Source organism: Mixophyes fleayi, chromosome 4 (assembly GCF_038048845.1).
Source record: "Mixophyes fleayi isolate aMixFle1 chromosome 4, aMixFle1.hap1, whole genome shotgun sequence".
Lineage (NCBI taxonomy): Eukaryota > Metazoa > Chordata > Amphibia > Anura > Limnodynastidae > Mixophyes > Mixophyes fleayi.
In genome coordinates this window covers 110,912,600-110,928,191 of record NC_134405.1, presented here as the reverse complement: position 1 = coordinate 110,928,191, position 15,592 = coordinate 110,912,600, and the positions used below count along the sequence as shown (strand labels likewise).

General features: G+C 37.1%; 1 protein-coding gene across 1 annotated transcript in view; it reads left to right on the top strand.

Moving 5' to 3' along the window:
- Window positions 1–10,832, top strand: part of GNB5 (G protein subunit beta 5) — a 33,138-nt gene extending 22,306 nt beyond the window's left edge. The window contains exons 8-13 of the mRNA XM_075208006.1: window positions 110–253; window positions 434–525; window positions 1,577–1,625; window positions 3,479–3,575; window positions 5,997–6,163; window positions 6,581–10,832. Of these exons, the coding sequence (XP_075064107.1) occupies window positions 110–253; window positions 434–525; window positions 1,577–1,625; window positions 3,479–3,575; window positions 5,997–6,163; window positions 6,581–6,592 (561 nt within the window). The 3' untranslated portion in view covers window positions 6,593–10,832. The remainder of the gene's footprint in view (window positions 1–109; window positions 254–433; window positions 526–1,576; window positions 1,626–3,478; window positions 3,576–5,996; window positions 6,164–6,580) is intronic.
- Window positions 10,833–15,592: the final 4,760 nt, after the last annotated feature.

The window sequence follows — 15,592 nt, the reverse complement described above, 5'->3', positions numbered from 1 at the left end:
AGAAAGAGTTGGCATCCACTTATAGATGTAAAACAAAGTCACTGTGCTGTGCGATTCGTATGTGTGTGCGTCCCGAGCTGACATATGTTGTGCTTGTTTATACATTCAGATCCTGACTGCCAGTGGAGATGGGACATGTGCTCTCTGGGATGTGGAGAGCGGACAGCTGCTGCAGAGCTTTCATGGACATGGTGCTGATGTCTTGTGTCTGGATCTGGCACCTTCTGAGACAGGAAATACCTTTGTGTCTGGAGTAAGTGCTGGAATCCTTCTGTTAGAGGACTATGTATGTAGACTTAATTGCTCTTGGCAGTAACCAGTACCCCTTAGTTGTAGAAATGTAGCAGAAAAATATTTTGCTTCTAGTGGAATGTTTTATATGTTTTTTAAATTGAAGGTATTATAACCAGCGTGCTTCTCCTGGTTTATTTAGGGCTGTGACAAGAAGGCAATGGTATGGGACATGCGAACTGGCCAGTGCATTCAATCATTTGAAACTCACGAATCTGACATCAACAGTGTCAGGTCAGTACCGATAGGACACATGGCGAAATGCTGGTTCTATGCAGAATACACATTATCTTAAATGTGTGACATCACCACAATATATACTGGTTATATGTGTGCTTTGATGTATATTGTAATATGCAAGAATTACATTTATTCTTGAAGGATAAAACAAGAGTAAGTTACTGCAGACAAAATAAAAAATTGTTTGTGGGCTGCAAAAATGTCACAAAGTCTATTAAGTTAGGTAAAGGTGCAGGATTTTGGGCAGCGGGATTCCAATTTTTGACTTTCACCAAAATAATCATATGCTGTGTAATTATACTACACACAGTACATATTACCTACACAGTATAGGGATCCAGCACACTGCCCTGCAAGCTGGCAGTTCTGTACAGTGATAGAAAGACAGTGCAACTTAATAATAAAACATCTAATCCTCCTGCACTTGATAACAGTTTTCATCTGTCTAACCCCAGTCCCCAAGCATGAGCCCCCATCTCTTAAGTGGACCTTTTTTCATGTAAAATATTACCTACCTAGATATATTTGTGTTCTGTACTGTGACATTAATTATCTACTTTAAACACTGTACCATAAATATATTCAAGGACAGAGAGCTGACAAAAATGGGGCTAAGAAAAAAATCACTGTAAAAATATTGATCAGAAAGTGCACAGCTAGTAACTGATGTGTTCTTGGCACTGTACATGCATTGACTCCAGTAGATTATAAGGATATTAAAAGTTAGTGATGTGTAATTCATAAACCATAAAAATATGAAAAGCCACAAGCTGATAAGGTGTATAATCCAGAACCTCACGGTAGGTTCAAATACCTGACACACAGTAGGGTATGTTACCCATATATATGTAAGATGTGAAATAATTCCTAATACCAACCACAGGTATGATTATGACACAACTTACCCTTGATAACGTCTGGTATGTCTGCTCACCACTTATAATAATATACCCTACAATGTATTATTGCAATCTAATTGTTACTGATATATTATACAATTATATTCCTTTATATGCACCGACTCTGTCTCTCTCTCATTCTGCAGGTATTACCCCAGCGGGGATGCTTTCGCCTCTGGTTCAGATGATGCCACGGTAATTGTAATAAATGTGTAGGATGTTGTGGGTGAATGGAAAGCGTATAATGTGCAGTTCTAACACGCACTTTTATTTTCTTACATTACTTATACATTGGCTGATTTTATTGGTAATCGCTGACATTTTTTCAGCCTCTGGTAAATATTAATAGTAACATTTGTTTTTTGTGCATAAAGCATTGAGTTTCTAAAATGTATAATCAATACCAATGTATAGCAGCCAAAATTGGTGGTTTTTACATATAAGCTAACTGAAGTAGGACTGTAGAAAGCAGCCAGTTATCCTCAGCTCTTCCGTAGACTTTCCTTACAGTATATATAAAATATTTATGTAAGGGTCTTCCCTGATAACATAGCTATTAATGAAACACAATATACTGTATTTAGCAGCACCATATAGTACGATACTTACTTGTCTGCTAATTTCCTATAGGTTGCACATGTACACTAGAAGATTGAATCTGTGACTGTCACAATGGTAGCAGGACAAATCAATATTTTCAGGATGGTTACCCACAAATGTTAAAAAACATGCTATTACTAGTGTTTATATTGCCAGCAAAATCCTACCAACCGATATGGGGATGGCATGACAATATCATGTGGATGCTGCATACTCTATTCACTTGTGTTCACTGCAGTGCTCACATTTATAGCTATAAGTGCTGGTTATACATTGCATTACAGACGTGACTGCGTTTGACTTTGTTAATGTCAGTGGGTAACTAGCCTAAAAATTCTATTTGCCCATATTTATGTCCCAGAAATTGTCCCGAGAATTACTACGTCTGGTATGGTTTGACTTACCTTAGAAATGTCCTCAAAACGAGCTTACCATATGCTGACTAAACCACTTTCCACACAATTTTATTAATTATTGTGTGTAAAACCAATTTTAATTTCAAATGCAATTAAGCGTAGTCCTCAATCTCTCTTCCCCTGTGAGGCATGAAAGTTATTAGACCTTGTAAAAATTGGGACAGGGAGAGAGATTACTGCCAGTGCGATATTCTAATAGAGTGTGTCCTTATTTACACGTATTAATTATCCTCTTTCTTGAAATAAAGTGCTGCATTGACTGTTCATTGACGGCACTCTATAGACTTATGTCCATGTACATGACATTAAAGAACATAAACCATAAACCTAGTGCTATTTATAACATTAAGAAAGTACAGGTTTCATGAGCTTATCATAACAGAAATTATTTGAAATAAAAGTTGTGATCTTAGGTGGAAACACTTCCTAGGCTTCCTGTCAGTAATCACATTAAATGACCACTACAGACTATATTTAACACTACTAAAGGTACCAACAGAGTAATAGTCTATTCTAGAATAGACAGCGGTGGTAATCATCATAATGACACTAATGCCACCAACGACGACAACACCGACAAGAAAAATCACTATGAAAACCAAATGCAGACTTAGCATAAAAATGACAATCTACATCACCGACCTGCTTCTCTTATATACCGAACCCTGGCAAACATGGCAGTTTGTATTCACGTCAGTTTGCATAGCGACTTCCAGTTTTCTGTATTTAAAGCGGCAATGCCAACAGGCAAACTCTTTGCTAGGTCATTTCACAGGCTATACAATTTTACATTACATATGGCTGCTGCCATTGCCGGTTTAAATTCAGAAAACTGGATGTCGCTATGCAAACTAACGTGAATACAAACTGCCGTTTTTGCTAGGGTTCGATATATAAGAGAAGCAGGTCGGCGATCTCGTCATCGGTGACATCACACTCGTATTTTCGTACCCAACCCATAGACAGAACCTTGTTGAAGTTCTTGTGATTGTGTTTTGTATTCAGTCTGCTGTTTATGTATTTCATTTTTAGTGCCGTCTATATGATCTTCGAGCAGATAGAGAAGTAGCCATCTATTCTAAGGAGAGCATCATTTTTGGAGCATCAAGTGTTGATTTCTCCCTCAGTGGTAAGAGTGTCATGTATATAAATAAATATAAACAACATACTAGTAGGTTAACTTGCTGCTAATAAATTGACCATAGTCCCACTCAGCCTGTCTGTTTGTGTGGGTAGAACTGAACGCTGCGATGGGTGGATAGATAGTAGAGGTATTCAAAACAACATAGATGTATTAACACCAAGACTGACGCGTTTCATCGTTAGCACGATTTCATCAGAGGCAAAAATGAGCAGTCTATCTGTCTACTGATGTGAGTGTGTTATCTGTACAGCTCTGCGGAATTAGTGGCGCTATATAAATAGCTGATGATGATGATATATATTTTACCCCAATACAATATGTACAGCATGGCAAATAAAAGCTGCCATAAGTTGTGATCTCATTGTCCCTTCTAGTAATTGTTTAGATTAGAGAGACTTTAATCAACCTATGACCTTACCATTAGAAACTAATGGAATCCCCTGCAATAAAATTAAACAGACACAACAGTTGTATGCAATACAACATATCCCTGAAGATATATCATGAAAGATTCAGCTGGAGTGTGCAAATTCTGTCAGTTATTTTTCTGGAAACACAGGGCAGCAATTAAACTGCCTTTTGTGAAAAGAGTCTGCTGTGTCACTGGTTGTTTTCAGGTTTTTCTTGCTAGGCTTTTATGTTGTGGGCTCATTACTCAGTACAAATATCTGTAGCAATTGTATCTAGTAAGCACTTTTGTTTCACTCATGGAAACAGCTGTCAACAGCTTGACCCATACAGTGAGGCATTTAACTGCTAATGCAATGCCTAATACCTACAGGGTCAAATGCAGAACCTGTGGAAAGGGGGTTCTAAATGCTTTATTACAGAACAAAACAAAACAAAAATCCACAATAATAATAAAATTAGAAACATAAGTATATAAACTTAATAACATTTGTTAAAGAGAGAAAAAGGAACGAGGCATAAAGTAAGCTGTACATTAATGTACAAAACCCACATTAATATTAACCTCATTTAAATAAATGCATTTTTGACTATCTAACCAAATCAATAAAATAATTTTAAACTAATACAACTCTACAAAACTATTATTATTGTTATAATTTATTTATAGGGTGCAATAATATCTGCAATGTCATACAATTATGGGTGTAGCTTGTAACAAAGATATAGAGGACAACAGTTAGAGAAAGAACATCCCGGCAGCATGGTATAGTAGGTGACGTAGAGAATATGCAGGAAGTTGGGGTAAGGACCAAAGGTTGACAGGGAGGGAGCAGATGAGAAGTCAAGAGGAAGGAAGTCCATGCCTGTGACAGCTTACCTTCTAGAATGAGGGGGTGCAGTTAGGAGGACGGCTGTTCGGCTTTGATGAATAGGTGAGTTTTTAATGAGTGTTTGAACGTATTGTAGGCTGGTGGAGTCTGAAGCGGGTGGGAGTGTATTCCATAGCAGTGGGGCAGCACTGGAGAAGTCTTAGATTCAGGACTGAGATGTGGTTATCAGGAGGGGGGAGTTGTGTTTGCGGAGCAGAGAGAGCATGAAGGAGTGTGGATTAGATGAGGTTGGGGCTGTTGGGGGGGGGGGGGCGGAAGAGGCTGAGGGCTTTGTGGGTGAGGAGTTTAATTTGGATTCAATAGGGGATAGGAAACCCCTGTAGAAATTGGCAGAGATGGGAGGCAGAAGCAGAGCTGCTAGAGTGGAAAATGAATCTGGCCACGGCATTGAAGATGAATTGAAGTGGTGAGAGGTGGGCGAGAGGAAGGCCAGACAAAAGGAGGTTGCCGTAGTCAAGGCAGGAGATAATGAGGGACTGGATAAGGATTTTGGTAGTGACAAAGGTGAGGCAGTTTCTAATACTGGCAATATTGCGAAGGTGGAAGCAACAGGATTGGGTGAGGCACTGGATGTGGGGGTGAAGGAGAGGGAGAAGTTGAAGATAAGTGAGCTGACTTATAACACAAATTGTTACTCATGAACTTCATCTGCAGTCATGTTAAATGTGATCCCATATAACTCAGATACTAGAAAGTAGACTGCAATAATCAAATATGCACTTTCTGATTGTACTGGCCAATTAAACCCATTTTATGGAATCATAGTGAATGCTGATTTACTATAGCTGCCTTTAACTGTAAAGGAAATCCACTTACATAATCCTGCACTAATCATTGTTATAAATTTGTGTAAGTCTGAGTATTCTACCTCTGTATTCATCACAAGGCTTCCTGCATGGGAGAGATTTTATGTATTGATTCATAATATAAAAGTGAAATGTGTGTAGTTTGTTTAATAGGTTTGCCCAATAGTAATAATTATCCCTATTCTACATGATAATTTAATCACAATTGGCAACAAATTCCTTAAGAATTTGTATGTTATAGTTATTAATGGTTATTCATTTTTACATTTTCTCATTTCACTATTTCCTTTTTTTTTTAGGTCGCCTGCTGTTTGCTGGATACAACGACTACACAATCAATGTGTGGGATGTCCTGAAAGGGAGCAGAGTCTCCATCTTGTTTGGACATGAGAACAGAGTCAGCACGTTGCGTGTGTCTCCAGATGGCACAGCCTTCTCCTCAGGGTCATGGGATCACACTCTAAGAGTAAGTTATTCTCTTTTGAGCAATTTTTCAAATAAACGTATATTGTAGTTGTTGGTAAACATTAACAAATACACATGAACTACACAGGAACCCAGCCGTCAGATTAGTCACATATAAAGCAACTGGGTTCATTCATAGTTTGTACAACTTCCCTGTTTCTGCATAAAGCCACGTACCTCTGCAGTGTTAGGAAATTAGAGAACGCTGTATGCTAAAGAGGATGTCTTTCTGTGTCGGAGACAAACCTGCCCAGTCAACTTGTTCAGTGTAATATTTATTCTTCTAGTTGAGTGTGGTGGTGTTTTAGGTATGTGCAAAGTCATGAAACCAGCCTCAAACCAGGTTTTCATTATGTAGTAAATTACACCTACACCATACACCTTTCATTATGTTAAAGAGACTTTCTTATCTCCACAGATCTGGGCTTAAATCACTTTTGTGAAGAATAAACTTTGGCGCATCTCGCTGTACTGGCAAAAATACTGCAGGTCCCTGGATACACTACAGTTGTTTTGCTTTCTTTTAAATGTGACATTACTATTTCCTCAGTCATTGGTTATTCCAAATGTATCTACGAACGTTTACAGATGCCACAGAAAATGTCCAGCGCCAGCTGCTTGTAAATGGAACTATCCCTGTTTATTTATTTAAGGCAAAACCTAAAGAGTTCAGTATTTGTTTGAACTAACACACTACAGTCTGTGGATCCGTATGCCTAAGTACATCAATTCAACAATATAGTCATGTTTCTATTGTGAGTGGTTTGTGTACCTGCTGGCTGTGAATGTGTCACCTCTGTCCTTCAGACTCGCTAATCTAAAGCCACCTACACATGGGCATTGAATATAGGTGTTCACGGTGTGTTCTTAAAGTCTGCTAAATGCCCTTTAACAAAAAAGTACAAAAATAATGTACCTACACACACAGGCATTCTAACAAGTGTTAACACTCGGCCCTTAGTACATTATGCTACAGGGAAACCTTAAGAACACTATTTGAACACTCTGGTAAAAGCAAGAACAAAGTACAAGTTTTTGCTGTTTATTTTGTAATGCACATGTGTACAGGGCTTAATGATGTTTAAGCTACTTCAATGCCATATAATGCTGAAATATATTTGGCAAGAAGCAAATAGTTTTACAAATCTTGAAAGGAATACCCTTATTAGCAGAAAGAACAACATTGTATTTTACGCACTATGGGGGCAATTCAATTCCCCCCGACACAAGGCAGCGTTAGGCACGTTACCGTTAATACGGTAATTTTAACACTGATTTCTGCTTGCGGCTCCCTGAGCCTTGAGCAAAAGGCCGGCGTTGAAATTACTGCACTAATGGTAATTATGCGCACTATTACCATATTAGCTGTAATAATGTGCAGGCCATGTTACTTTTGACAGTAACGCGGCCAATTGAATTACTCCCTATAAGTCCTTATTTTTTTAATATTCAACTACCAACAAAGTGATATTAGTGACCAACTCCCCTCTTTCCGAACATATAAATGAGCCAGTAGAGTGAACTAGAAAGTAAATAAGTTTTAATTATTTCCATTCAAGTTTACAACCTAGAGCTGATAAATAATTCATAACTGAAACAGTTATTTCCAAAAATCATCACAACACATTGGAATTAATAACACGTTTTTTTTAGAAAAAGAAAACTGGTGGAGTGAGATAATTGCAGAGTAATTCAAAAAACCTCAAAAGAGCCATATATCCCCAGTGTCCCTGTGATCACTGAGTAGTTATTGATGGAATATCCAATCACTTCCGCTGACAACTACTCAATACACAGAGGTTACTTGCAAACGTTTCCCTGCTATCAGCCCGTTCACTTGCAGGGATAAGCAACACCTAACCCGTGGGAATCCACGCCACAGAGACATTGACTTATCCTTTGCACCCATTTTACTCTGCTAGGGTAAAGGATCCACAATTTAAACCGCTCTTTTATAAATAGTTGCAAAGTCTCACCTTTCAGTTGAAGCTATTTATCCAATAAGCTAGAGATCACAGATCATCGGGGCTTATTCATCAAAATAATATTTTGATCTTCTGTGTATCCAGACACTTCCAAACTATCTAACTGCCAAGTTCACTTTGGTGTAAAAATGATTGGCATTAGTTATTATAGGCAGCATGTAGCATTATGTAGCATATACTATTAAGTATGTTTGTTAACTTATTTTTTACATGTAAAAGTAGCCATCTTTCGTCATACATATCTATTGCACTTAATCATTATATTTACTTATGTTCATGTGTATGCTTAGCTTGAACAGTAATATACACTAATATACGATGTGAAATGAAACGTGACACCTATCTGTTTTATTGCATTCTGACCTTTAGTCCATAGACAGTCTAGGGCACAATTGGTAAAACCAAAGTGTTTTATCAGCATTGCAGTTAGGTATGAGATATTATTTATCTAGGGCAAATGTGTCCTCCTTATTCAATGAAGCATCAGAACCACCAAAAATAAAGAGTATGCTTAGATCCAGGTGCATCCATAACTATAATGTGAAGTAATGATGTCTATAATAACAGACACTGTTACGGTTTTCACCAATCTGTGAATGCTAAATTAAATGTACAACACACCTTTACATCGCTTCAGAAGTTAGAGCTCCCTTAGAGCGGCAAAAACATGAACATCTAATTACAATATATACATATTTTGTCATTAATTACATAGAATTAAAAAAAAAAGAAAATAAGTTAGGTATGGTAGTCACAGGACTTGAAAAATCAAAAAGTGGTTTATTTTATCAGCACATGCACAAACTACGATAAACCACTTTTGAAATGTTGTTAATATAAATCTAGCTATGTGTGTCTGTGTGTGTTCCAAACTACAGTAAACCATATTACATAATACAATGTGAGCACAGCATAGCACACCGCTGATGCATGCTACAGAGCACTTTTTAACAGCCTTTGCTTACTTGTTATACTACTGAAAACTACAGTTCTAGAGCAAAGCATTTCCATTATTATAAAATCTGATTTGCTTTTAACATTTGCAGCACAATACCACTAACTGTTTTAGATAATCATTCATGGCAGCCATTTATCACTTTTACTATATATATATATATATATATATATATATATATATATATATATATATATATATATATAGCCGTCCATATAGAATTTGAAAATATATTTATGTTGCAAGTTTCGTTTAACTTTAATGGTATTGAAGGGGATTCTGGTACTGTTCACACAATCTTAGGTACTTGCTATATAGTCAATTTTGTACCAACAACTTCATATGTACCTGATGGAAGTAGAAAGGAGTACTTGTTTCTGTTTGTCTCATCCAAAACTGTAACACTTGTGGTATTTGTGGATCAGTTGTAGTTGAACATAAACATGCAATGTAGGTGTATTGGAAATTCCATGATTTTGGAAGTAACTCAAATATGGAAAAGTGGGATTTGTATCAAACCAAAAATGTTATGGAAATAAGTTGGATTTGTCATGTGTATCCTAGATCTGCTATATACTGCCATTGAAGAACAAACCTGCTGCTTTAAATAGGTATTGTATGCAAGAGAATCACAAGGACTTTATGTTGTGTGTTCAGTGTCTCAGTAAAAGAATGCTACTATCAGCACATTCTAATTATAAAGTAGAATAAGTTACTCTTGCAAGAAGACGTTGATATATGTAACTAACTGGCAAACAATATTCACCCCCCAAGGACACATAATTACACTCAACTGGACTACTGGTGAAGGTGACACAAAGTGACTAATTCTGTTGGGATTGGACTTTGTGTAAGACTATGTTTTTTTTCTTAAATACTATTAATAACACAATAATTATGTAATTTATGAGAATATAGTGCTATTAAAAAATCATACAATCAGCTGTCTAGTAATATAATAAAGTTGTTTTTTTGTTTTTTTTTTCAAATGACCTACAACAGAAAATGCCTTTAAGATATTTTATTTATTATCAAATATGTCTTAGATGGCATAAAATAAAAAAGAACTCTTTAAATCATCTTTTTTTTAATCTTCTTTTGTCATTTTTTTATTCATTTAAAAAACCTTCTCAGTCATGTGTTTTTATTAATTGTAGGATTTCTAAACCATAGAATGTTTTGTCTTAGAATATTTTTGTCAAAAATGTGTCTTTCTTTAAGGTTTGGTTATTATTGTTTTTCGTTGGTTTACCAACATTTATTCGGTAAATATTACAATATCCCATTATAAAAATATATCCCATGGCCTAAAGACTCATTTTCGAGATGTAGTTCATGTGTTTGGATGTTACAGGATAGGAATATTATATGAGTTAATTGCACACTCAGGGGTATATTTACTAAACTGCGGGTTTGAAAAAGTGGAGATATTGCCTATAGCAACCAATCAGATTCTAGCTGTCATTTTGTAGAATGTACTAAATAAATGATAACTGGAATCTGATTGGTTGCTATAGGCAACATCTCCACTTTTTCAAACCCGCTGTTTAGTAAATCTAGCCCTCAGCCTTAGAATGTAGAGAACACCAAATAACTGCATTGCACTAGGATTTGTCCATCTAGGTTAATTTATTAATGCATGATTGATAACATATTTTTGTTGAAGCTTATTTTGTGTGACACTAGATACAGATATGTAAACAAGCAGAAATAAATATTTTACAAAATAATTTCTGAGCTCTAATCTATAAGTTACATACATCAAATCATGCGTACCATAATAAAATATGCAAAATGTGTGGTTCTTCTGATCTACCCATTTGTCCACATTGAGAAGGATAGTCTCAAATGTAAGGTACAGTGAAATATATGTGTATGTAAATGGTTCCCAAAAGGGAAAAAAATTCATTTTTAAAAGTTGAATACAAGTCATGTAACATATGATTAAAAATATGGAGGTAAATCTTTTAAGATTTGTCTTTATCTAGCTGTGTAAATTTTCCAACATTTTTCCTATGGTCCATTTTGAAAATATCCCGTTAATTTCCATAGTGCCGTGTTTACCAAACCTGTCCTCAGGATGTGCTTAGAGTACACATTCAGTGAACCTCACAGCAGCATAATTGTGTGTAACAACTGTTGGGATACTAAATATTCCACCTTTGACCTGTGAGGAAATGTACAGCACATGCCTGGGTGGCAGGGCCTGAGAGCCAGTTTAAGAATTATTCTTTCAAGGGTGCATGTGCTCAGCCATTCAGGCTTCATAGCCTCTCTACCTGAACTGCATTTCTTTCAATAGGTCACATTTTAGTTTTTTTAAACGACAGGCTGACTACATTACAGTGTAGAAGAGAGCACAATGCGATAGGCAAACATAAATTTTCAAGTTCCTACTTGCTCCTGTTCACTCCCTACATACAGCTAACACACCTGAAATAGATCTGTGTGGTCCTAGGATTTTATGGGCAACATTGACAGTGCACCATAAGTGACAAAAGCACCACTGCTCACTCTTCGCACAACATGAAACAAGTCAATCAATAGCTGTGGGTAAGAAGACAATGTACCATCAAGGTTGGCACAGATGACAAAATCACAACAAAAGAACCAGCAAGGGGATTTTGCTTCTTGAGGGCTGCTTATTGGCCACCACTGCATCTAGTACAAATACAGATATGACAACAGGTAATCTCAGGTCTGTGTAGTGTATATATATATAGTGTTATATTTCTTTATATATCTTTTTTGTCTGTTGTGAGAGCCTATTTAATCAGTGAGCAGAGGGGGCTCTTACCCATGGTCCATCAGTGTCTGGGGCCCACCTTACCTCTAAATCCATACACTAAAACCTCCCATAAACATAGCAACACTCTCCTGCCACTAACAATTGAGCATCTTGCTAAGGAAACCAACAGTATTCTGTTGTCAAGGGCAGTAGCAAGTAACTAAGTACCACACTGGCTTCCTTCCTTCACGTAATAAGGCTGCCTACTAATGTCAGTTTTATGCTGCCAGATTTCAATAATTAGTTTGTTGCTCCTGGGGTGTGCCACTAAGCTGGCATCACCCATCCATCTCTATGCACAACCCCCATAACCATAGCAAGGTGCCCCTGTCTGCACTAGCGAGTGGGTTTGAAAGGGTTAATTAAACAAAACCATCTGGTCTGTCTAAAAATTATCAATATTCTTCAAAATATTATTTCACACTCCCTATTAATAATATAGTACTGCCACCACTAAGTTTTGGTTGCAAAGCTAATGCTTTGAGGAAGTTCTTCAGTTCTCACTAACTTATCTCACTATACACACACTTTAAATTATCGCAAGTTAACGTATTCAGAATTGTTGTAAACCAAAGAATTATCTGTATATAATTATGTTGACCTGGCACATGAATTTGTTAAGAATACAAAGACGGAACATTATTAGATGAACTGTAATACAGATTGCAAAAAAGTTTGTAAAATAAAAGTCAATAAAAACAGAGACGAAAAATCATTATGGTTTCATAGAATTTGCTATGTGGCAGGATGAAAAAATAGACAGAACTGATAGAACCTCAATAGTAGATCGATCCCCAGAAACTTCTAATAATACCATCATTTAAAACCACTGTGAGGAAACGGGGTGCTACTGGACTGAGAACTATGTAATCATCACCCGTTTCTCACGGTTTATTGTACTTTTTAATCCTTGGCCCAGTCTAAGTATATACACCAGAGCATTGGTGTATTATGTGTATTATTATTTCATGTTATTAGATACATTTTGCCCATACTATTACCTGTGATATTGTATGTAGTATAAATAGAAACAATATTGCCATACTGTGTGAAAATATCAGAACAACAGCAGTCATTTTGCTTGTGCTAGCTAATGTAATTACCATTTGTCTCAAATGTGTATTGTATGGGGTGCAGCTGAGATGAGGTTTGTAATCAGAACAATGTCTGAGTTAACTAGCTGGCAGCCCATGTTAATTAGCTAGGTCAACAGATAACCTGAGAGGTAATGAGGTTAAAACTTCTACTCATATGTAATGTGCCTCCACAGTAATATATTGGTTGAAATAGCATGGGGAAATGTATCAATATGTGTCAATATAAATGTAATTGTATCAAAAGGTATCACAGACTTATATTGTGTAACCCTGCTGATATAATGTGTCAAAAGTCTTATTGTTCCATGTAAGCGTGCAGTGTCATTCCTTGATGTACTATTGTAACCCCATGTGTAGTGTATCCAGCCAAAACAGCTAATTGAGTCAAGCCATTCTATTGTCTAATCAAGGTAACAGGGACAGTATGTCTAGCAGCTAAATTGTTGACTGGGAGGCCCCTTCTGTAAAGGGGAGTTTTGAGACATTTGACCCTACTTCCTGGGTACAGAGAAAATAATATAGGGGAGGAGAATGCCAGGAGAGCGATGCTAGTTTGGAGGATCCTGGTGTAGAAGACATCAGTGAAAAGGACTCTGGGCCAGGCACTGTGGTGCCGCTGGAGGGAACCCTACCAGGACAGGGTTGGTGTGAGCTAGTAACCCAGGCTAGGAGACACCATAACTGTTTTGCTAAACGGTAGTGGTAATATTGCGGGAGGATAAGACCCTGAAAGGGACAGAGATTATTACTTTGGAGTGCTGACTGCAGGAGGCTGCTGGAGGATACGTGCTACCATTTACCCTGTAACTTGTGAACGTCTTGTGCTGTTGTGCTGTCATAATAAAGTCTTATTTTGGATATATCCTGGTCTACCCGAGTGAGTTGAATCACACAGAGGGTAACTTCCATCCCAGCTAAGGGTGGTATCCTCACAACCACTTATTCCCCCTAACCCTCTTTCCTGGTGAGGTCACATTGAGAAGGCTGTGTGTATGCTATTTGGGTCTTTTTCCCCTTTTTCATACACATATTCACTTCAGGCATTCTTGTACATGGAATATATTTTTGCTAGAAAATCATAGAAATATAATACATACAATCAACAGAGGAGGATTTTTTACACAAATACATGAGACATCATTATGAAATATAAATGCCTTAGCATAGTGAAATAAAATATCTCCCTATCAGATTGATGTTTATATTTGGTACATATGATGTAACTTGTTTCCCTAATTATGAATATATAGCAGTCAAAGTGAAAGTTCCATACCAGCACTTCTAAATTTCCACTTTGACCACTGGTCTGGACTATTGAAATTCCCTGACAGTGGTGGTTTCCTTTGATAGGAACCTCTTACTCTCCTGGCTGTAATTAACCATTGGTAAACATTTTCATGAAAAAAAACTTGCACTTTCCGTTTCCATCAATTAACCTAGAATGCCTTGATGGTATTCATTCATTCAATGGCAACATTATCTGATATCTGATACATCCACAATGCCACCACCAATTGATTCCTTTTGCTTATTATCTCTAAATTCACTTAAAGATTTAGGGCCTGAGTCATTAAGGAAAGAAAGGCAACAGAAAGGAGTAAATGTTTTTCGGGACAAACCCTGTTACAATGCAAGGGGTGCAAATTGGTTGATTATTTTGCACATAAGTTTAATACCGGCTGTTTTTTCATCTAGCACACAAATACTTGATAGCTTTATGTTTAAACTGAAATTTAAAGTTGATTTCGGACATGCCCTATCCAAACTTTAAACCCGTCTGCACATTTTAAATTTACCTCCCCCTCCAATGTAACATGGTTTTGCCCAGATGCAAAGTTATTCCTTTTACATGCTTTGCTCTCCTTAATGACTCAGGCCGTTAGGCTTCAATATTTTACTTCAATCATCATAAATTCTTGCCTTAACAAAAGTAAAGTAGATTAAAATGACAGCAAATAAATCAATCTCTAAAAATATAATTACTGAGGATCAATTACGTGCAGCAATAAAACAGGCATCGGAAGACTCGACTTGTGGAATTTTACGAAATAGTCCACGTGTTCACCATGGTCGCCTCTCTGTGTTGAATTTACGCAATGTCACGTTTGTGTGAGTAATTGTATGACATGATGTCACAGACAATGATCAGGAACACGGTGTTCCCGTCTGTCAGGTGCTGACGGAACAATCATTGTAGCTGTAGTGCTATAGTACATTGTGACAGCAACCCCCTGGAGATATTCCCATAACGCCATCTATAGAGCAGAAGGGTTCGTGACAGTTTGCAAAGCAGATCAAATTCCACTGTTTGTTTGTAACATTTATGTCCAGAATAAGAATATAACGTGTGTGTCCTATTGAGTCATTGTCTATGTGGACAGATACAATAAACTGGAATGTATCCACGAAATGCTCATGTTCCTAATCACAACTGATATAATACATCCTGGGGTTTTATGTTCTTTTCTCTCTAGAATTTCCTTTCGTTCATGATTTCGTTAAATTCTGATGAATGGAGTGTGGGCGGCGCGGTGCTCTCAGCCTATCTGCGCTCGGGGGAAGTGAGGAGGGCGGGTGTAGACAAAATCATGGTTGGACTTTAAAC